The sequence below is a fragment of the Lynx rufus genome, unplaced genomic scaffold (genome assembly GCF_022079265.1).
Source record: "Lynx rufus isolate CCGP_SWC_20201006 ecotype Redwood Valley unplaced genomic scaffold, mLynRuf1.p SCAF_11, whole genome shotgun sequence".
Lineage (NCBI taxonomy): Eukaryota > Metazoa > Chordata > Mammalia > Carnivora > Felidae > Lynx > Lynx rufus.
This window is the reverse complement of record NW_025814825.1, coordinates 44,598,539-44,622,350: the sequence shown is the minus strand read 5'-3', so window position 1 is coordinate 44,622,350 and position 23,812 is coordinate 44,598,539. Positions and strand designations below refer to the sequence as shown.

The 23,812-nt window shown below is 40.9% G+C and overlaps 1 protein-coding gene across 1 annotated transcript in view; it reads right to left on the bottom strand.

Annotated features, from left to right (window-relative positions):
* SORCS3 (sortilin related VPS10 domain containing receptor 3) overlaps window positions 1-23,812 on the bottom strand; it is a 611,532-nt gene that overhangs the window by 80,659 nt on the left and 507,061 nt on the right. Inside the window, exons 10-13 of the mRNA XM_047072705.1 lie at window positions 20,255-20,401; window positions 18,620-18,722; window positions 13,010-13,086; window positions 9,808-9,899 (exon numbers count right to left, since the gene is read on the bottom strand). Of these exons, the coding sequence (XP_046928661.1) occupies window positions 9,808-9,899; window positions 13,010-13,086; window positions 18,620-18,722; window positions 20,255-20,401 (419 nt within the window). The remainder of the gene's footprint in view (window positions 1-9,807; window positions 9,900-13,009; window positions 13,087-18,619; window positions 18,723-20,254; window positions 20,402-23,812) is intronic.

Below are 23,812 nucleotides of genomic sequence, written 5' to 3'. Positions count from 1 at the left end.
ATTTTTCAGGTTATTAAATTCTCCTCTGTATCTCACTTTCTGGCAGTTTGAATTATCAATAGGCATTAATCTTCAGCATCTCCCTATATTATTATGAGATTTGATCAAAACTGTAATTCCTGTCCCAGGCAGAGATAGCACCAGACTGCAGAAATATTTCAACATATTAGAATCAAAACACACACACACACACACACACCCCGACACCACCAACCAACCCAAGCAGGAGGACTTAGTGGATGGAGTGTAACGTTTCAAGTACTCAGAATAGAACTGAGGTTCAATTTACAGCACAATCAATTCAGTCCCTGGAGTTTCTGACACAGATAAATTGAGTAGTGCGGGGTGTAGCCTATGGGAGGGGAGGTGTGTGTCTTTCAGATCAAACCTTAAGAAAAGCAATTTCCTATTTGTTCAGAATGAACGTTAGGATCATTTTCCCTCCCCAGTGCCACTTTAAGGAGCTGTTAGAGATGAGTGCTGAGTGTCAAAGACATTCTAGACAATACTATCCCATCTTTTGTCCAGTGCTAAGAGAAAGGTCTGGCCCTTTGTGGACACAGCACCTGAAACTCTTTAAAGAGAAGGTTACTAGTGGAGGAGACTGGGGCAATTCTGTGTGCTTGCTTCTTTTCCTTTCTTGATATTGTCAAGTACCTGACCCTCCTTCTTCCCCAAAGCAGCTTTATTTGCTTTATTCCCTGTGCTCCCTCCTCCTGGCCATATTAATTCTTAATTCTTCCCTGACTCCATAACTCAGGATTCTCTGAGTTCAACTATAGGAACTCTGTAGGCTTTTCCTCTCATAGTGCTGAGTGATAACTTCTTAATGGATCTTAAATCCACCAGTTCAAAACGATAATCTTCAGAGTTCAGGGGTCATGTATGTCTTGTTAATTGAATGCTTTCCTAACACCACCCACACATCTTTATTATAAGATTTCTTACATGATATTACATATACATTTAGATAAATACGTGTCTGATTTTTCCACTGAACTGTGAGCTTTTTGAGGTCAAAGTCCATATTATTCATTTTTGCATTCCTAGCACCTAGCAGAAAAATAGGCACCTAGTTGGCACTATATAAATGTTAAATGAATAAATTAATGAAAGAAATAAAGAATGATTAATGGCACTCTTCCAATCCATCCACTTTTTTCAAGCATGATTTATCTTGGCATTCATGTACTGGCTGCAGGAATCTCTCCATTACTGGTCAACCTACTCAGCCTGTTCTCTACATATCTACTTCTTTGTCTCTCTCAGACTCTCTGTCTCTGTCTCTTTCTCTTTGTCTTGTCCTTTCTTAACTAATTTCTGAATTTATGATACACCTAAGTCTATATTCACACAAAAAATGAAAAGCAGACAGTCCAAACTTAAGTTTTTATGAGTTCACAAATTGTGTCTGTCTTGACTTTTCTAAAATATTGAGTTATTTTTGACATGTAAAAATTATATACATTTAAAGTGTGCCATGTGATATTTTGATATATGTATATATTATGAAAAGATTACCACAATCAGGCTGGTTTCCAGGGGTAGTGGTGAGGAGGCAGGAGGGAGAAATGAGATGTTGCTCAATGGGTTCAAAGTCTCAGTTATGCAAGATAAATGAGTTCTGGCGATCTAACATGTAACATGATGATGATACTTAACAATACTGCCTTGGGGCGCCTGGGTGGCTCAGTCATTTAAGCGTCTGACTTCTGCTCAGGTCATGATCTCATGGCTATGATTCGTGAGTTTGAGCCCCATGTCAGGCTCTGTGCTGATGGCTCAGAGCCTGAAGCCTGCTTCAGATTCTGTCTCCCTCTCTCTCTGCCCCTCCCCCACTCACACTCCGTCTCCCAAAAATAAATAAACGTTAAAAAAAAATCCCAAAAAACAAAAAAAACAATACCTCCTTAACTTTTAAGAATTTGGCCATTTCAGACTTTTTTTTTTTTTAAATAGGCTGAAAGCTACATAATCATCCAAGCTGACCTAGAGAAAGTTGGGTAGATATGAACTGCTTTTCTTAAAAATGAGTTTCTTATTTCGAAGGTGAAGATGAAAGCACAATTGGCAATGAACTTCATACCTTTCTTGCCATTGACCTGCCCAGTTCCTCAAATAATCATAGTTGTTTTCGAGTATGTCCTGGCCACTAACTAGCTAACTAGGCAATAGCTCTAGGAGATAAGTAAGCATTTCTTTAGTTATTTGTTTGGGTGACTTTGGATAAACTGGGTTTTATACTGATAGGAAGAAGCCAAAGTGAGATGAAGGCCTCTGTCCTATCTCGTTCCCTGAATTTCCTTACCAGTGAAGATCACTTATTAACACTAGCAGAGAAAATAATGGTGGGCGCTACCAATGTCCCAGGGAAGGAGGAGCCTTCCTACCACTGCCATTGAGAACAAGGCAGAAGATAGTCATTATTACTTTGTACAGTGGATGAGATACCACAGAGTAGACACGGAGGGACCATCATAGCCTTCTAGCTCTGAGATGCAAGTTCCAAGGAAAAGCCAAGCCCAAGATGAAAAGAAAAACTGGAAAATAAAAGGCCTGTTGTATGAACTGAGTTCATGTGGAAGGAGTAGAAGCATGGGTTAGATGGAAGAATGAGATCAGAAGAAAGACTAAGAAATGCCAAAATCCACGTGGGAAAGCTAGCATATATAATAACCAAGATCCAAAGAATCCATTACAAACCATGCTTATAAACATAAGCAAGGAGACATCCCTATAGAATCAGGGTGAGGAATGGATCCCGTGATTCTCATTTATGGTCAGCCTACCACTTGGAAGGTCACGACTGTGCCATACTGGTGACTTTATGAGATCAGGAACCTCTAACACTTGAATATTGTGAACTGAGGTAATTATTAAAAACAAAACAAAACAAAACAAAACAAAACAAAACAAAACAAAACAAAACTCCTGAACAAACTCCGAAAAATAGGACATTAGAAAATTTAATCTCTTGGGTATCAGAAATTTGGGTCTGGATGGCCTGCCATTTATGTGAGCTATTTTTTTTTTTTTTGATTACAGGGAGGTTTTTTAATGTTTTGAAGTAACTATAGTGAATGGTATCCCCAAGGGATGCACCTTCTTTTCCCTACTCAGTTCAATAACTCATTAATGGCCCAGACAAAGGAATTGGGAATTCTTTATTAGATCCACAGGTGCAACTGAAAATTGTTAGGGTCTCCAATACTTAGACAGGTGTAAAGTTCCAACTGACCTCTAAATAATGGCAAGACAAGAATACAAAATCAAAATCAAATACACTTCCTTTATAAAAATATATGATGCTTAACTGTACCTGGTCTGGCAGTGGCCTCTGTTTAAAGGATCTAGTGGTGAACAAGAAAGGGAAGGCCCTAGTGTAAGTGGAACTTACGTTCTAATTTGAGGACACAAACAATATTCAGACAAATGGATTAAAAATATGAGTTATAAAAAATATGAGTTACAAATAGGTGTCATGAAGACAAATAAAACAAAGTGATGTGGTAGAGAGTGACCACAATAACTACTTTGTATTGAAAGTTTAAGAAAGTCCTCTTTGAAGAGGTTATATTTCAACTGAGGTCTGAATGATAATAAGGAACAAGTTGATTAGACCCTGGTAAGAGCCATTCCAGAGGTAAGACCTAGTGTGAAAGGAAGTTGCTTTCACAAGGGAGAACAGAAAGATTGCCAATGGCTGTAGATCAGTGGGAAAGTAGATTATAGAAGGAAAACGGAGTCAGAAAACAAGACCAGACAGACCATGAAGGACCTTGTTTCCATCTGCAAGGAGAGAGATATAATTTGCTTTAAATTTAAAACATAATTTTCATTTCTTTACAGTGAATGGATTGTCAGGACTCAAAGTGGATGCAAGGAGATGAGCTGAGGGAAAGTGTAACAATTGTAAGATACCAAGCAAGAACAGGGGCCAGGACAAAGGTTATAGTAGTGGAGAAAGAGATGGAAAAGATACTTTTAGAGGTGGAGGCAATATAATGTATACAGGTTGCTTCAGCAAAGGAAATAAATCATGGACAACAGATTTTTAGGGTTAAGCTGTTGAGATGGGGAAGAGGGATGAAAAGGAGACACAAAGCTTTTTTTGTTTTTATTTGGTCCACATCAAGGTTTAGGTGCTTTTTGAACTTCCAGGTTGAGACATTGTCAAGGAGACTTTTGGATGGGTGGATCTAAACTTCTGGGGAGTAATCAATGTTGGGAATGTAGATTTAGAAGTCACTTATAAGGTAGGACCAACTTAAAACAGAATGCTTAATTAGAAAAAAAAAAAAAAAAGCTCCACAGTCAGAGAAAGAAAAAGAAGAACTAATGGTAAGCTCAAGCTGAAAACAACTGGGGTCATTGTCAATCATACTTTCTAGAAATGATGCTATTATAAGAGGTAATCAAGCCACGGTGAGTCTATGTGAGTCTACTATGTGTTCACAGATAGCTAACATGCATAATAGAAAAAACTATCCTTCTATTAAATCCTAAATACTGTGTTTAGTTACAATCATTGTAGAGAAACTGACATTCAATGTGATTAAAGGTAAAAAAAAAACCAGGTTGTTCTGAAAACAGTTTATATGAATTGAAGATAGCTTAGGGTAAAGAAGAATAGAGCTGAATTAATTACCATGTCTTTTACTTTTTTTTTTTAGTAAGAAAGCTTTAGTTAAACAAAACGCTATTTGTTGACTACTGAAAAGGGGCAATGTCTGTGAAAGAAATAAGTAGTTGGATGCATAAAAATATCAATTAAAAATACAGATAAAAAAGAAAATATTTCCATTCTCATAATGGTTTTAAAGAGAATAGTCAAATATTTTTGCACAATAATTTAAGCTCCCAAGTATTTGTCTTGTTCATTTTTATAGCGCAGCCCTTAAACTAAAGCTGGATAGATAGTATATGCTCAATGAATGCATGAGGAGTAAGTGCATAAATGCATAAAATCAGTCTTGAGCTGCATATCTGATCATTTTCTAGAGCCGAGGAAGGTTAGACAAAGAGACCTCTTGAGGTCCTTTCCAGCTATATAATTCTTTAATTATGTGCAATGCTGGATCCCACTTATTCATTATAGCTCTGGGCAGCAGAACAGGTAATGATGGACATTAATTATAGTAGGTTCACTACTGCTCAACCGAAAAACATTGTTTTAACAGCTAAAGACATTATACAAGATGGGGAAATCTCTGTCTTGGGTATATGTGAGTTGCTTAGTACTGCGGTATTGTGGTTAAGTAGGGTGATCCTCTGGGGTGTCCAAGAGGTGTCTGCTACACTAGGTGTGAAACCAGACTACACATTCTCTAAGATCCTTCCTTATTCCAGCATCTATGACTTTATAATACTGAGATGAGAGCCACTAAAAGGAAGATATCTTCCAAGGACAACGAAGTCCTCCCCAGAGAATCAGTGTCCTCCCTTTGGTGAGGTACATTGTTCCATCTTATTTCGTCACAAACACATGAGGTGGTAACATTTTAGCCACCTGGAAGTTCTTCACAATAGCACACGTACTTTCCCTTTTCAGAGGCATGTATGGTTGGAACTGTTGTTTTCATGTGAATGTTTTTCTGAACAAAATACTAACACTCACAGCCATTTATAGAAAAACAAAGGAACAAAAAAGGCCAGGTGATGTTTCATTTCCTGTTTCCAAGAACATCCTATTGAAAGGAGACACTGACAGCTTGTCAGGGCAAGCAAACAGTAGGACCCCAATCTACCTGCAGATTAGTAGCTCTGACTATTTTGAGTTTTCATTAGAGCACTGCATTCCATAGGGCTCCATTATTCACTTTACCCTAATGCATCTATGGTATAAAGATAATGCTGGATGCAGGGCTTACCTGAAATAGCACTTAGGTTCTAATCTCTATGCATCCAAGAGTACACGGTCACAAATAGATGGGTTCATTTGTATGCTGTTTTGTCTTCATGCATATCTAGCTACCTATCATTTCAATTTATGGGAAACAGCATGCCTTATTAGCCTAGCTAAAGTTTCCTCAGCTTTTCAATTATGACTCCTATTTTCTCTGAAAGGCAATGTAGCTATTATTTAAATTTGAGAACCACTATACCCTTGTGTGAGAGTGTGTAGGCTGGTGTTGTTTTTTTCTATGTGAATATATATATATCTATGTACAAAATAATGTCAGTTTGAGGCCTACACAGAAAATAACAATGAACTGATTAACTTTTCTTCCACTTAAAATGAGCAACTTGTTTACCTTGAAAGCTGTGACTTAATTAGAAGCTACTGGTGATGAAGAAACTGCTTGTGTTTCACAAGCTTGCAGTTCATAACTGCATGACATGGTCAAGTCCTTACAAAATACTCACTTAGCCTTTGAAAGAGAAGTGCAAAGGAGAATTCTTGAATAAGGTATTTCTTATTGTGTTCTAACACATGACCCCAATAGCTGGTATTTAACCAATGCAGAGATGATTTCAGAGACTGGCATTCATAGGTAGGCAAGCAAGTAGGAATCATGGGTGGCGTCCAAGTTCAGGGAAATATTTGTAGTATTTACGACAAACAGCAGTGTCAACATCCTTTAAATGGAGAAAATGCTACCTCAAAAGTTTCATTTGAAAAATACTTTGTAACTTGGAGTAGGCAAGCAAATGGAAGGTAGTATTACCACTGTTACTGTAAGAGGAAGTTCAATGCGAATGCAGCTATTTTCTCCTGAGCTTTGAAAACATTTTCTAACAAAAAAACAGATATTTCATGGAACAAGGGAAAACTCAAACTTTGTATTGAGGATTTTGAGAGACATGATTTTGTCCTACTTACGTATCCCTGAAAGAATATTAAGCAGTTTTCCCAGCATGCATGGTTTCCCTCCAAAAATTCCCAGATAAATGCTCCTTTGGGAAGTGATCAGGTCTTGGGTGGGAAAGAACTGCAGAACAGACTCAACAGTCAGACGTAAGGATGGTAAGATGAACCAAAACCAAAACTCTCTAGTTCATGCCAAATATCCTCTCCTTTTCTGTACCCCAAAGGAAACAACACCACCAAATTCCTCTTTTCCTTAGAATAAGGAAACTGTTGTGCAAAAGGGTCTAGAAATCAACCACTAAGTAAGTACTAGGTTCCTATTATAATGGAGAAAGAGCAGGAGGGTGATGGTCAAGTGTGAGATGGGGCTATCAGCCCCCTTCTCTCAAGACTTAAGTGGAGAAAATCTGCTCAGCTATATCTGTCTGCAGGGCATTTATCAATTCTCTTATTGAGACATAAATGCAATTTTTTGATAGGGGCTAAAGATGTTGCCTTTCTTGGTGAAAAAAACAAATAAACAAATGAATGCGTTTTAAGAGTCAAGTAATCCTTTCTGAGAGTGCAAGTCCTACTCTATCCTCAGTGGAGAAACTCTTCCCTCCACAAAGAGGCAGGTCTTTGCAATAAAAGAGATTACTTACAGGTTCAACTTGGGATTTAAGCTCCAATGAGTCCTACCCACCCTAACTTACTCACATTCTTGATTCCAATCAGATATATTTTCTTAACACTCCCCAATTTTCCTGAATCCCAGGTTTTGGTAGGGGTTTCCCTTCCCTTGACTGGTTTCATCAGTCCTCTGACTCCTGGCATCTTTTTCTCAAAAATCAACTCTCCTGTCACCATCTGCAAGAAGATCCCTTACACACTGGGCAGGACTCCATCCTGCACTAAGATCCCAACAATGCACCGGGCCAGCATGCTTTAGCAGGCATTGCTTGGATTTCTGGTGACATATAGACTGTCTAAGCTCCTTATCTTGACTATGATCTCCTAGAGGGCTAGGACCATGTGATAAGCCTCTGTACACTCAGTAAAGATCTGGAAAATCCAGTTAAAACAGAAGAGCATCCATAGCAGAGACCCAACCTAGTGCTGCCAGGTACTAGCTGTGTAGCCTTGAGCAAAGTATTTATTATGTCTGCATTTCAATGCTATTATAATTATGTGATAAAAAGAGTACCCACATACCTAGCGTTGTGTCAAGAACTAACTTAGTTAACTTACTAAAGGGTTTAGAATGCTGTCGGGAATGTAAGAATTCCTCAAAAAATTCTGTCATTAGTATCAGTAATTTTGGTCTTCTGATTGTACCCAAAAAGTATATAATCAGTAGTAACAGGGTGATAAACAATTACAATGGGAACCTTTACACGTTCATTCATCAGTTAGTACTTTTCCTTACAAATGGCTCCATGTATCATTTCAAAATTCAATCTCATAATCTCATAGGAAAATATAGCAGTTGGTAAAATCATTGGACTTCATGCTAACTACAGCTCTAAGAAACTGACCGTATTTGACTATTTTCACCCCCCAAAAATGGCAAGTTCATATGGTTTAACCGAATAAAAGGACAAACTGAGAGAAAAGTTTTTAAGTCCCTCCAAGGTGGCTGAAGCCTAAATTTGGCACCTGGGAATCCTATGCCTCTTCCTGATTACAGTCTGATACTTCCCAGTAAAACTCTTACTTTAAAAGGGATAGTCTCCCAAAATCAAGGGTCTGGGAGTTAAGCCAGAGTCCATCCTCCAACTTGTGGTTCACCCCAACAACTGTACTCTGGATAGTACCCTCTACTCCCAAATATTCAGTCTCAAATATTCACTTTGCTGCATGTGAAGTCTGAAATCCTTTCCCTTCAGCATATAAATGCACATGATACTTAATTATCTCCTGCCAAAAGCAAGAAAAAACAACAGCATCAGTTGTCGTCGTCGTCATCATCGTCATCATCATCATCATCATCATCATCATCATCGTATATTCTCACAGATCTTTGTCCTCACTGGAGGGTCTTGCATATATACACACAACCTCATTCCATAATCTACTTTACTGAGAAGAGTTATCTCCACTGTCTCCATTTTACTCCATTGCTTATCATTCATTCATTCATCACTCATTTCATTCATAAATCTATTGCAATCTATCTTTCAACCCCACTTCTCTTTTGAATCTACTCTGACAAAGTAGAGTTTGAACTCCTCTACTACTCTACATTGATTAATCCTACATTTTTTTTTCATTCCATAACTAATTTGGTCCAATTATAGAATTTGGTGCTATTGATCACCCCTTTCTTCAGCATCCATGAAAACATTTCTCCTGTTTTTTTTTTTTTGCTTTTTTTTTTCTTTTTGGCTACTTCTTCTTTGTTCCATAATTTATTTCCCATTCTGTATGTTGATATTCAACCATGTCCATATAAATCCCTGATTTCTCCTTGTTGTACCTATCCTCCTGAGCCATTGAGCCCACCTCCATGGCTTTACCTATCATCTAATGGCTAATGACTCCAAGTCTAGAGTGTCAGCCCAGACCTCTGTCCTGACCTTCAGATGAATATATCTGACAAATAATCATCATCTCTGCTTGAATATTCACAGACATCTCAAACCCAACTTATCTAGAACTGAAATTAGTATCTGCTACATGAACCTAAGTTTCTTGTAGCAATTTCTATATCCTGTATTTTGGATTCTTAATCTTGGCTGCTTGAACCTACAGGTCCTTCCAGCTCTTTTCTGCCTTATCTGAGCACCATTTCTACCACCCTACTCTATTTATCATACCTCCCCATCTAAATTATCTGGTCTACTACTGCTACCTAAGAGTTAGATGATGGAATGTATATTAAATGGATGGATGGGTGAATAAATGGATGAGGAAATGGGTAGATGGGTACAAAGTCATGCAGAAAAACTTGTCCCAACACTTTCCACTAAAAGGAAAAAAAAAAGCTTATTAATAGGGTAGGGAGCTGTCCTTACCACAAATGCCTGACTGGCAGAGGTGTGTGTTTCATGGCCACGAGGGCGCCACCCCAGTCTAGGAACCAGACATTGTACTCTTCATCAAAGATCTGGAACAACAACAACAACAACAACAATCATAGCAATGCCTCACATTTGCACAGGGCTTGTTACAAAGTCTTTCACATACATTGTTTCCTCTAGGTTCTGAGTCTTCCAACAACCCTACCAGGGAGTTTGGCAAGTACTATCATCCTCACTCAACAGAAAAGGAAATGGACTTGCAGAGAACAAATAACTCTCCCTAGTTCACTGAAACGGAATTTCCAGGGATATTTTCCACTAGTACTGTGTCCAGTGTGTAATACAGTGTGCTACAAGAAGACGAGACAACAAGATGCATGCTCAGCTAGGTAACCCAAAGGAAAATATGACTTAAAAATGTTTACCCATCTTTGCATTTTGAGTAACTTACTACTCAGTTCTCTCCTTTCTCAACTATTCAGGTTTTTGCTAATTTATAAATGGTCTGTCCCTTACAGTGTTGTTCATAAATTATCTAGGAATGTAAAGACAATTTCTCTAGACATGATGACTGAGTTATTAGACTGAGACACTGCCTCCTAGGTTTCCGTGCAAGCTGGATGAAGGCCTAAGTTTGGCCCTTGCAGATTCTGAAGGTGTATTGGAATACAGTGCTTCCAGGGATGTAGAGTTATCCATTCTTTGATTCATCCTTTTGTCCATTACTCATTTCATGCAACCATTAATTCATTCAAGCATTCAGTGATCCATTCATCCATAGGCATTTCCTAAGCATCTACTATGATGCCAGGCTCTGAGCTATGAGAACTTCAGATGTAATCCCACACAACTCAATGCTTCTATTATATACAACTATCATATCTCCAACCTGAAACAGGAAAAAAAAAAAAACATTTCTCTAGCAGAGAACCAACCTCCTACCATAGATCTTCTAGAGGAAACTAGAACTGGATAATCCCTCTAGCTCTGAACCACTGGTGGTGGCTCTTACAGCCTAGAAGGAGAGGTTGGGATGCTGGGTTAAGTGAGACATAGTAGAAAAAGTGAGGAGTCTAAACATATTTAAAAGGGATAGAATAGGAGGGATGGGGTCTGCCTTAGGGAACACCATGGAGGAAAACCTAACCTCTCAACTGGTTTCCTTTCTCACATTTGTCTTTTAAGAAAATAAGAATGTCCATACTAATGGTAATATTAATGCAAAAAGGACCTCAGGGTGATTCATTTATATATCATATATAAACATGAACTTTGGGCTTACAATGACAGCATTTTCTTTCCCGAGCTCAAAGGTAGGCTCTGTGATAATCCACATAATGGAGATGCTGGATTTAAGTGTGAGGCTGAGGAGTACAAGAAGATTCTTGTCGTGGGGAAAAGAGAAAAGTCATTATCTACACTTTCCTCTCTATCATTTTGGCCAATGCTAACAAGTGTCCTGTACAGTAATGGAGTGGAAACTGAAGTCCTTAGCTATTTACAAAAAGAGAAAAGAAAACCAAAGTAGTGACAACACAAGGAAGGGATGTTGCAGTGGTCACCTGGCCAGGTGAGCTATTTCTTGAGTTGGAGGGACAATGGTTTGTTGTTGGGAGTTTATATACCAGAAGAGTTGATGTTCCAGTTTCCATCCAAATTTGACACTTAAAAGAGTTTATCTTGGGGCTCCTGGGTGGCTCCATCAGTTAAGTGTCCAACTCTTGATTTTGATTCAGGTCATGATCTCATGGTTCATGGGATCAAGCCCCGTGTCAGGTCCACACTTACAGCATGGAGCCTGGGTGGGATTCTCTCTCTCTCCTTCTCTCTCTCTCTGCCCCTCACCTGCTCACACTTTCTCTAAAAATAAATTCAAAAAATTATAAAAAGTGATTATCTTATGTTCTGAAGGTATGTTCTTAATTATGTGTCCTCTCCTCATCTGCCTGATTCTGGCCTTGTGGGTAGGAACCTTTACTTATTCTTTGTCGTATGCCTTATAATACTTAAAATAGCTGGTTGTAAGTATTAGTCCTAGGTAAATTTTTCTCTTGATAGTGATAGTGGTGACAGCGGTGGCAATGGGGGTGGTGATGATGATGCTGGTGATGGTGATGACATTTCACTAAGGGATCCAAACAGGAACTTGTCCAACTAGACTGCAGATGATGGCTTCCCCTTCTCCAAGACCTTCAGTGCTCTTCCTTTGTCTTCCTCAGGTAAAAACCTTCTCATCTTTAAGACTTACTAAAATGTCAACTCTTCTTGTTAAGTCTTTCCCAGTTTCCTCAAGTAGAATCAATTCTTCCCTTTACTCTGCAGGCTAAAAATGCCACGAAAATAATTCAATCACTCTGAACTACAGTTAGTTATTTATGAAGCTGTTTTACCTACTTAATTTTGAACTCTTTGAGGAAAGGGACCCCAAAATATTCAACTGCCTCCTCAGGTTTGTACTTGACACCTAGCTGACATTGTATAAGTCTGTGTTGTTCAATACAGTAGCCACATGAGATGATTTAAATTTAAATTGATTAAAATAAATAAAATAAAAAAATTCAGTTCTTCTGTCACACTAGCCACATCTCAAGTGTTCAGTAGCCACTTGGGATGGCACAGACACAGAACATTTACATCACTGCTGAAACTTCTATTGGACAGTGTGCTACAAATGTGTATACAATTGAGTTAATTTTTCATGTAGTCATGTATCTATTAAGCTGCTTCATACTTACTTAAGGCTGGGCCTACATATTATTTAAATCACAAGAGATTTCAACAGCCTTGGGTTTTTATTATCCTAACCTATTCATCTTGTAGATAAAGAAACAGACCCAGAAAGGTAAAGGGACCTATCTGGGCAGATAGGTCCCATGGCACATTAATGATAGAAATGATTTCACCAGTTGTATCCCCAGAAACTAGCACAGTACTTAGCATCTGGTGGCTGTTCCATACTTATCACTGAATGAAAGAATGGAAAAAAATGGGAAAATTCCAGTTCTTCATATTCCTTACCCAATACTTCCATTTTACCCCCCTGTCCATTTGTCAGGAAAATGGACCAAACTGAACAGGTGCTTCAACATTTTTTGCAACCACAAAGTCATAATGAGCCAGAGAATCTATAGGAAAAAGAGATGTTGACAGAACTTGCCCTAAATGCCTCTTCCCTGTTCCCAATTCTCCCAGTTACCTGTCGCCATGTGTTGCCCCCATCAGAAGAGATGAACACACCAATATCAGTATATGAGAGCTCCGGGCCAATGTTGCCTGAAACATAAGCACATCATTTGTAATTACTTGCAGATTTGGGACTGAGGGTAAGGGTCGCAGAGGGTAACAATTTTTAAGTATGTTTAGAGTTGATTTGTGCAGTGTCTTTATTGGTGTCATATCAAAAACACAGCAAGAAGAAAAAAATGTAATATGGGAACACAAGTAAATAATATTACAGGAATTCATCTTTAAATGGTAAGACTCAAAGACCCAGTATTAATGAGCTTCGATCTCTTGAACTATTCATGCTTTTACCAATAGTCTCTTAAAATTTATTTTTATAGGCATTTTCTGAAGGTGGCAAAGAGTGGAACAATAGATATGCATGGAGAAGTTGGGCCTAAGGATACCTTCCTCCTCATGGATAATTTTAGCCTAAGGAAAACTGGTGTGTTTGTGTGTGTGTGTGTGTGTGTGTGTGTGTGTGTGTGCGTGTGTGTGTGTTTACATGTGAGTGTATATCCAACTCAAACATGTCCACCTGTCTCTTGGGTGCCACACAGATGAATGACCCCATATTATCGACCATGTAACGAAATTTATAGGGTGGCCAGAATAAAATGACTATCCTCAGCAGATCATGGCTATCGAGCACTGCAGGAGAAATCATCTGGTTTGTGCCACACTTACTGCCTCCTCCATCACTTCACAACTTCATGCTGTCTCCCCTTCTTTTCCTTCCCTTGAGCATCATCACCCAGTGGTTATACTTATTAAAAGAGGAAATGATCAAGATTTTCTGGTCTACCTATGTTGTCCAAGGTTCCCCAATGGGCATCCCCCACCTCAGAGCCCAGAATAGTGCCCCAAATGCAGTAGTTAACCGCTCAATAAATAATTGTGGAATGGATGAATGAGTCAACAAATGATTAAATCACGTTCTGATATTGATGTGTATTTGGGGACATATCAAGCACCAGGAGAGTACCCTAAAGATGTAAGAATTTATCATTTTGGCTGATATTTTTTTCTTTAAAAATAGCAGGAAAGGAATGTTAGCTCCCACACATCTGTAGCCTAAATAAGAGCACAATAAAAATGCAATAATGAAAATGTTAATTGAGCTCCTGACATTTAATGCTTCAAAATGAGAAATTAAAGCCAGGCTACAGCTTGTCAAGCTCCCATCAGCACCAGGGAGCACACAGCTAGCCAACTTGTTTTGACACTCTGGCTTCCAAAAATAACCCCAGGGCTCAGGGCTCAGGCAGTAGGTGTGAGTGGAGCGAAGAGAGGCACCATGAGCAGCTCTGTGGAGATCTGTCTGGAATCTGGAATTCAACTCTCTAGATACAGGTTTTGGAAGAAATAAAGGAGGGATGGGGCAGACAATATCAACTCGTGTCGTTTGGGGATGGCTGCCTGGAGCATTGCGACAAGAAGGATTCTGAAGTCATATTTAGTCTCAAGAGAACAGAGTATAGGGATCAATCAGGAATGTCTACCAAGGTGGCAAAGAGCTAGAGACAGGCACAGGAGCACAGTCACCCTTCAGCTGGAATCTGCTATTCCTGTAATGGCTTCTTAGGGTCTGTCTCATCACCTCGTACTCTCTGTAGGAGCTAGTTCTGTCATCTTCCTAAGCCCCTCTCTTTCAAAGCTCCACCAGACTGACTTTGGAGGTTCTGTGATGATGAGAATCCAAGGCTCACAGCAATGTCTTTTTCTGGAAACATCTTCCACCAACTGAAAGGAGCCCTTAAAAAATTGCTACTGAGCACAAGAACCAAAAAAGTTGGTTCCCAGATGAAGGGGCAGAAAAGATGTCTCCAAGACAACTGGATCTCAGAACACAGGCAGTCCCTAAGTGGCCCTATGGGGAATCCCTGACAGGAAGAATCTGGGTTATGGCGTCAGATAAAGAAGATTTGAATAAGGCGCCTTACTGGCTGACGTGGGACTGTGAAGCTCACCAAAGTGACCTCTGATCTGATTAGAAGAGGATGTAGCTGTTCCTCACTTAAGAGATGTGATGGGAAAGGGGAAGGGGAGAGACACAGAGAAGAACACGAAGCTTCTCTCACCAATGGCTTAGCTGGTCAGTCCTGGAGGCTCTACTGCCCTTTTGGCAGCTTTAAACAACTTGTAAAAATTCCCATTTCCTCTCAAAGCTACCTTTCTCTGCTTCTTAAACACTTGTGCTAAGAAACAAAAAAGGAAGAAAGAAAGAAAGAAAGAAAGAAAGAAAGAGAAAGAAAGAAAGAAAGAAAGAAAGAAAGAAAGAAAGAAAGAAGAGAGAGAGAGAAGAAGGAAGGAAGGAAGGAAGGAAGGAAGGAAGGAAGGAAGGAAGGAAGGAAGAGATAATTTTGGGGTCCCGCTAGCACAGATACCCATTCAGGGGACTAAGGGCTCGGTGAAAAGATGGAAAAGGAAGCAGACCGGGCACAACCCACTGCAGGGAGGAGAGCGCCCCCATGGAGCTTCAGTTCACAGGAAGCTTGGTAGGGAGCCCGGGGTATCTTGCAACTGGCAGGTGAAGGGGCTCAGGACTAGACTTGGAACCAGACAGAGTGTTGGTGTGGGCACAATACCTCTTCCTCTTCCTCCTCCATCTCCTCATCTGTAAATGGAGGAGAGTCATCACCTCTTTCACATCCTAGCACTGTTGTGCAATGGAGGCACGGAGAGCGCTTTGCACACTGCAAGGCACTGTGAAGATATAGGGTCTTGACACCTTGCTTGAAAACACAGTGGTAAGAATATTTAGAGCCCTAGTGTCCCCGCTCTGCTAAAAGCAACTGTCAAACTCTCCAGACTGGCATTCTATCTGCCCTCTGAGATGGACTCAACAGGAGTTGGAGACAAATCCTTTCCTCCATGCAGCTCCCCCAAGAATACACCTCAGGCAAAGAGGAAGAGGCAGTGAGCACCAGGGGTGGAGGGAAGGGGGCCCAGGGTCACAGGCACCTGGAGGCAGGTGAAATGCCTGGACATGGGAAAGGGCCCTAGAGACAGGCTCCATGCAGGCCACTGAGGGCACCCGTGGCTGACTTCATAATTGTTTTCCTGATAACAAACAACCTCCCAGGGAGAGCTGGCAAGCAGGCTAAGCAGAAGCTGGGAACATGAAGGCATGTGCTAGACATCTAGCTCTGGCTTTTCATCAGACTCTCCTCGGCTGTGTTATAGCCTTCCCAAAGTCCCAGGGACATTTGTATGGCAAAGAGCCATACAAAGTTATGAGAGTTACAAAGGGGAGAAAAAAAGGCATTAGTAAATTCTGGTACACAGTTGACCCTTGAATAACATGAATTTGAACTGCGCAGGTCCACTTATGTGTGATTTTTTTTTCCAGTAATACAGTACAGTGCTATAAATGCATTTTCTCTTTCTCATTTTATTTTTTTTAATATGAAATTTATTGTCAAATTGGTTTCCATACAACACCCAGTGCTCATTCCAACAGGTGACCTCCTCAATACCCATCACCCACCCTCCCATCCCTCCCACCCCCAATCAACCCTCAGTTTATTCTTTTCTTAATAACATTTTCTTTTCTCTAGCCTACTTTATTATAAGAATACAGTATGTAATACGTATGACATGCAAAATACATGCTAATCAACTGTTTGTTATTGGTAAGGCTTCTGGTCAACACTAGGTTATTAGTAGTTAAGTTTCAGGGACTCAAATGTTATATGTGGATTTTTGATGATGCAGGGATTGGCGCCCCCAACTCCCCCTGTTGTTCAAGGGTCAAGTGTCTACAAATAAAAACTTTCCAAAACAAATCTATAATGTCTCCATGTGTGTCAATTTATAAAGACTTAACATTTGACTAATTTAGAAACACATAATGGTCACAGGTAATAACTAAACTAATCCTACCTCACTGTATTCTGAGTACTCTGCTGGGGGTCTTGTGGACACTCTCTTCTAATTCTTACGAACCCCCCACAAGGTAGGGGGAAAAAGTCTGTTTTATAAATAGGAAAACGAAGCCCAGTGGTTGAAGAACTAAGCCAAATTCATAAGGCTAGTGAGTGTCAGAGCTCATCTCAGAAAGCAGGACAACAAGGAGTGTATTCATTCATTCAGTGCATGCATAGTGTATGCATATGATTTATGGGTTCTGTTGAAGGAGATGCCCAAATCATACATAGTCTTCTGATTCAAGATGAACAGGGCTAAACTGTAATATTACTGATGATAACAGGTAACGTGTATTGAGTACTCGCTATGTCCTAGGCACTGTTCGAGTGCCTTAAATCCAGTTCTTCATTGAATCCTTCAATTCTGTTATGTCAATACTGTTAATCCCACTTCACCAAGGAAAACACTGAAGTTCAGAGTGGTTAAGCCACATAGGACAATGCCTGGCTACATAGTTGACATGCTAAATAATATTACTTTGATTATTGATTACTGTTTTCCATGTTCCTCCTACTCCACCCCAGGATGTCCTGTAGGCCTTGAGGAAAAGTAGAGAGTATTGCAGTCCCTGAGTTGAGAGGTTCAGCCCCCAAGGATTGGGGGTTTGGGGATCACTCCCCAAGCCAGAACGGTAACAGAGCCTGCCGTCATCACTCATTATCTTGGGCGGAAGCCAGTCTTGAAGCCAATGGTGTTAAATATGGGGATCCAATCCCTACGGGGTTGAGAGAAATGGACTGGAATGCTAGAGGGCTACACTTGCTGCAAATCTGATCAGTGTGGTCAGTCATGGATGGTATTTAGAAGTCCATGCAGCTGGAGCCAAGGAGAAGGAAGTCCTGTCTAGGAGGGCAGTAACTCCAGGAGCCAGAGCTTTGAGTTGATAAGACAGGACAGAATATACCATCTCAGGAAGTCACTGTGAATTTATCTTCTCTCATTAGAAAAGAGCCTAACACCAGAGCTCTAACTTCTGAGATTAGAAGCCTGCCTTGCTTTATGCCATCAATGTATTCCTGAAAAGGTACATGTAAATCAAATGCATGCTAATCAGAACACATTCCCCAGAGACTTTCATTTTTCATTTCAGAGTTGCTTTATCTTCATTTCTGATTGATGTTCAGTGGACAGTGGTTCCAACAATGCAACCTTAGGTTTTTCTGCCCTTTTCCCCAGGCTCTTAGCCAAGTGGTTAATCATGTGTAAACAAACCTTTACATGCACCAGAGACCTCCTGATTAAAAACAGCTCTGGGGTGAAACCCTTTGCAAAGAATCCTCTGTGTAAAGAGAAAATGACCTCAACTTATATTTGGTGAGCTGGAAAGTTCATATATCACGATGTCTTAAAGTGAGAATTCCCTATTACAAACAAGCCTTCTGATCAGTCAGTTTACTTTGAGAGGAACTCTGGTCTCTTGCTAAGCACAGGGGACTGCTCTGTGACTGTGTGGGATGCTCATTAACCTAGAAGTGTCAAGTTTCTGGAGTTCTTTTCCTGGGTCATTAGACTGGCCCTGGGGTTCCGTAACCCTGCCTATTTTCTGGGGAGAGCACCCATTGCTTTCCCCCAACACTCAAATGATTCCAAAGAGGTGATAAACATATTCCAGAAGCCCTCAGAGAGGAAGAAGCCCCAGGAGCGTCTTCCTTACCTGTAGCTACCACAAGCCCCGGGGCTGTCTCCTTACTGGAGATTCTTCCTGAGGAATACGGATTTTCAGAGATCTCCAAGTGCAGGTGTAAGGAGCAGAAGGGCTACAACGGAGAAGAAGAAAACAGTTTCATTCCAGCAAACTTCTGACACACACCCTGCCCCACCAGAGACGAGCCTTCCAGATGCTCAGCTTCCAGAAACAGCCACATATTCAGATTTGGGCAAGGAGACATTTCCCCCTGAGACAGCAGGTATGCTCACATCTGCAGCTGCCCCTCCACCATCACAACTGTAGCCCCCGCCCCCTCTTCCTCATCACCCCTGCCCCATCCATCAAGGTCCAGTTCACAGTCAGCATTAGGAAGCCTCCCTGACCATTACTTCCCACAGGATGATCCCGACCTTCCTCTGTATCTGATCTTGACATTCACATCCTGCTTTTTACAGGTGTAGGTGGCCACTGGGAGGGAGGGAGAGAAGCTATGTGAAGCAGTCTCCACGCCCTCTACCCTCTTGTTCAACCAGATTGCTTCAGTTCCTCTTTTATTATGCAATTCCTGTATATGATGTTACTTGAATTTTACCTGAAATGTTTGAAGCCATTGTCTAAAACTCATATGAATGTATTTACTCATTTATTCATATTTAGGTGTTTTTAAAAAGGATTAGGCATTTATAGAGATATATCTTGTATAATAAGTAAAAACAAGAAAATGATGAAAATTGGGAAAGGAGAAAATGAGGTTAAGAAAGTAAGAGAAAGCCTTGGGTAAGGCCTAGGGAAAAATAAAATTCATTCTGTGACCAGCTCCTAGAGGTGGGTGCACATTGGTCTCTGATCTTCCTGAGACCTCAAGCAGAAAACATGGGATTAGACTGTAATCCACGAAAGAGGAAAGGCCCTGTATGTCCCCACAGCCCCAGTCTTTGATATAATGTCTAGAATACAGTAAATGCCTAATAAACCTTTTTAATAAGTGGCAGAAGGCAACTTTTGGCTAAGGGGACACATAACCATTTCTGGGACCTTAGAAGAAAGCATCCTCTCTAGGAGAGCATGAAGGTTGTGAATTTCACTGTTAATGATGGGTCTTCCCTCCCCACCAAGAGTTGTCACACCTGAGGGCAGAAAAAACTTCTTACACAGCATGTCGTCCTTAGTGCCAACCTCAATATTCCATACACTTGTCACCCTGGGAATGTTACTAGATTAGCTCCTAACCCATGTGGACACACCTGACCTTTTCTGGGCTTCCAAGGCAACTTTTGCTTCCCTTGACATCTATCAAACATTTCTCAAACTGTATCACAGCAGTATCAGTTAACAAATGTGTTTCTATCCATGAGCTCTGTCTGGGACCCTGGTACACAGGCACTTTCTCTTAAACATTTCTTTATCTTAGGAGTTGGAGCACATAGTACATTTTCAGTAAAAGCCTGTGGGTTTCAACTGAACTTTCCATCCAGGTGGTATGGCAATCTGAGTCCATAGATCATCTCCCTGGGAGTTGTGGGAAATCCCTGCTCGGCACCACCCAAGTTCCTACGAACCCCGTGCTGGAAGAAAGCCCCTGATGCAACATCCCAGGTGACCAGCTTGCCCATGGACGTCATGTGAGACTGAAGGACTAACCAGCAGGCAGTGTACCGGACTTCCTCTCAGGTCCACATCTGGAGCTTGAAGTAGGCGCCAATCTCTGCCCTTGTTGTAAGTGATGTATGTCTTCACTTGCTCATCCACCTTCTTGTTTGCCAAGAATATCCCTTTGATACCTGCTACCTAGGAAAAAGGGCAAGAGATGGAGAACCATGTTGGGCCAAATGCTGATACTCTTGGAGAAGACTAGCACTTTCCACGGGGTTTTGGGAGTACAAAAGAATAGAAGAGGAAGAACATGGTGAGAAATGCCATATGCCATGTGGTCTTTGGGAGAAGTATAAGTTAATCTCTGTACTCTCCTCACCTGACACCAACCCAGATGTCCCATTGCCCTTTTACTGATATTATTTTTCCCACTTCACATGTTTCTACACTTTGTTTATAGGATTTTATCCTTCCTTAACTATTAACATTCCCTCTGAGGTGGCAGTGGTTGATAATACCCGAAGGAGTTAATTCTTCTACGGAACATGCACTTTTGCTCAGGAGGAGCTTATAGGCAGATTTTGAAAGCATAAAGGTATAATCCCTAATGCTAGAAGTTTAGGCATCCTAATTAGTAGTGAGACATCTATTTGTAGGCAGATGACCCAGCTTGGTGACCTGGCATCCATCTTTGGCTGTGCCACCAGCTCTCTGTGTGACTTTGCGTAACTTCCATATCATCTTTGGGTCTCAGCCAATGGCCACTTTGAAACAGACAGAATCAGACCTGCCCTTCCTATTTTCCTCAGTTGGCTAACAATGGATACATGAGATAATGCACAGCACTCTTGCCAAAGCTCCTGATGTATTGGAATTTGCATACCCTTGATATTTAGAAGACAGAAGAGCATCACCACAAAATTAAAAAAAAAAAAAAATTATGATCCAGAAAGGTTCTGGAGTAAGGACAGATTCAACTCAAACTTCTATTCCTTCTATGTCTACATTTTGGGCACTGAACTGATACTCAGAATAACAACACTCTATGTCAAAGAAAGATTCCTTAACTTCCTGTATAATCCCAGCATGTTCCAAAGCCAAAAGGGAAGTCAAATCATTTAAATACATATAAACATGAGGTTGAATGGTAGATTTTCTGGAAATAGATACCTCAGAATTTTAAGTGTATTTATTCCCCCATTCTTTTAGGATCCTGGTTAACTTGCAGAGTAACAGTGGGAAAGAATTTCACAGAAGTCAGCTCTTTTATTTGTTTAATTACATAATTCAGTTGATGAAATAAGAAGTTTTGGTTTTTTTTTTTTTGTTTTTTCTTTTAAAGTAACCTGACTGCCCTTGAAAAAGAATGCCAACCCAAATAAAAACAAAAACAAAACAAACAAAAAACAAAACAAAATAATGGACAAAGAATGTCAAGCAGAGAATAGAATTTATCTGGGAAGGACACCACCAGGAGAATTTGACAAATGGCCAACAGTGGAATTGATTAGATTCCTAACTTGAACAGAGGGTGGGTACAGACAGAAGCTGAAGTAGGGGGAGGGGCACTGGTGTCAGAATTCTGTCCTTCCCAAGACAAACCCTCCCTGCCCTCACTGCTTAAACTCAGTGCCATTGCAGGAAGACTGGTGTCTTACATGCTCATCCAGGGGCTCTGAGTCTCTCAGACCACCTCGGTCTTTAAAATCAACTTAAAAAGTGTGTCTCTTAAACCTGACTATCAATCATTCTTCACAGAGAGTAGACTCTGTGTTTCTTTCTTTTTCTCTTTTTTTTTTTAATTTTTTTTTTATTTTTTTTCAATGTTTTTTATTTATTTTTGGGACAGAGAGAGACAGAGCATGAACGGGGGAGGGGCAGAGAGAGAGGGAGACACAGAATCGGAAACAGGCTCCAGGCTCTGAGCCATCAGCCCAGAGCCTGACGCGGGGCTAGAACTCACAGACCGCGAGATCGTGACCTGGCTGAAGTCGGATGCTTAACTGACTGCGCCACCCAGGCGCCCCTTTTTTTTTTAATTTTTAAACATTTATCCATTTTTGAGAGGCAGAGAGAGCACAAGTGAGGGAGGGGCAGACAGAGAGGGAGACACAGAATCTGAAACAAAATCTAGGCTCTGAGCTGTCAGCACAGAGCCTGACACGGGGCTCGAACCTACGAACCGTGAGATCATGACCTGAGCCGAAGTCAGATGCTCAACCGACTTAGCCACCTAGGCGCCCCGGACCCTGTATTTCTTTAGAACCATCTGTCTGATGGAGGACTTTTGGTATTATCTTCAGCCACAGAGCTGGTACCTTTTCTGTTGGACCAGCAGATAATGATCTAGAGAACTGTCTCACCTAAGCCAGCTGGCCCCTTCCAACATAACACGTACCTAGGGCCTTGCTGTCTACTTCCTGGGAGAAAATATACAGGTCTGATTTAGACATCTCATGTGGGGCTCCTGTCACCCCCATCTTCTGCCTCCTAGCTGGATGCCTTACAGCATGAATTACTAGCCATTAAGCTATGCCCAGTTCTTCTGGATGAGTGTCTTTGGCAAATGGAATGGTCACTACCATAGTTTCCCAATAAGCGCTCCACCATTCAGATGAGCAATTTTTGCAATCCTGACATATTAGGAGAGAAAAATCAGGAGAATGGGGTCTGAAAAGATATAAAAGATATAGGAAGGAACCCATCTGCAGCTCTGAAGGTGTTTCTCCTGCAGTTACGAAGGAGCCACAAGCAATCTCCCTCCAGTCTGAAAGAACCAGAACACTTCCCACTTGCATTTGGATTGTTTAAAACCCTTACATTATTACTGAGTTGCTTCTTGGCTCTGTATCGTGTATAAATGGACTATAAGTTTGGAGGGCCCTTTGCTTTTGCATGCCCTAGACCAACAGCTTTCAACCTTTCTGACTGCGGCCCAAGAATGAAATGTGTTTATGCTCAGTCTAGTCCTCACACCCACATATACATGCGTGAGTATACATGTAGACCCATATATGTCTCTGACGCAAAAGTATCATGAAACACTACTTACCCTCACTACCTACAACATAAAGGGATTAGGGAAGGAAACACACATTTTAACTCTTCCATCCAAAGAGGTACTTGGCATCTGATAAATTCTAACCATGTGACCTCCCACTGTTATTTGAAATCAGAAGCATGGCCGCAGCTGCTGGCCCCAGAGTTCAAAGAGAAGGGCAACAGCTTGTGATGGTGCCCACAGAAGAGGGTGGGACAAGTGCGGGCCTGCCTGGCCCACTTTCCTTCTGGGAATCAATTTGAGGTATGAAGGGAAACTGACAGCGGCCTCTTGGCAGAGTACTAAGTCCAGGTGGCATGATCATCTGTTGCTCACCTCCCTGGGCCCTTAGGACAAGGAAACCGGGGCTCTGCTGAGAAAAACAATTATCATGGTCTGCTGTGGGCTGTCCCTACAGTGGGACCTATGGTGAGGGGCGGGTCAAGGTGAGTTTGGGAAAGATGGCCCTGTGGAATCTAACAGCAGTTGATCATTTAGCCCAAGATGGGTCACTTAAAGTCATGATAAAGCAAAGGCGGGGCACAGGCACAAGGGACAGGGAAAGC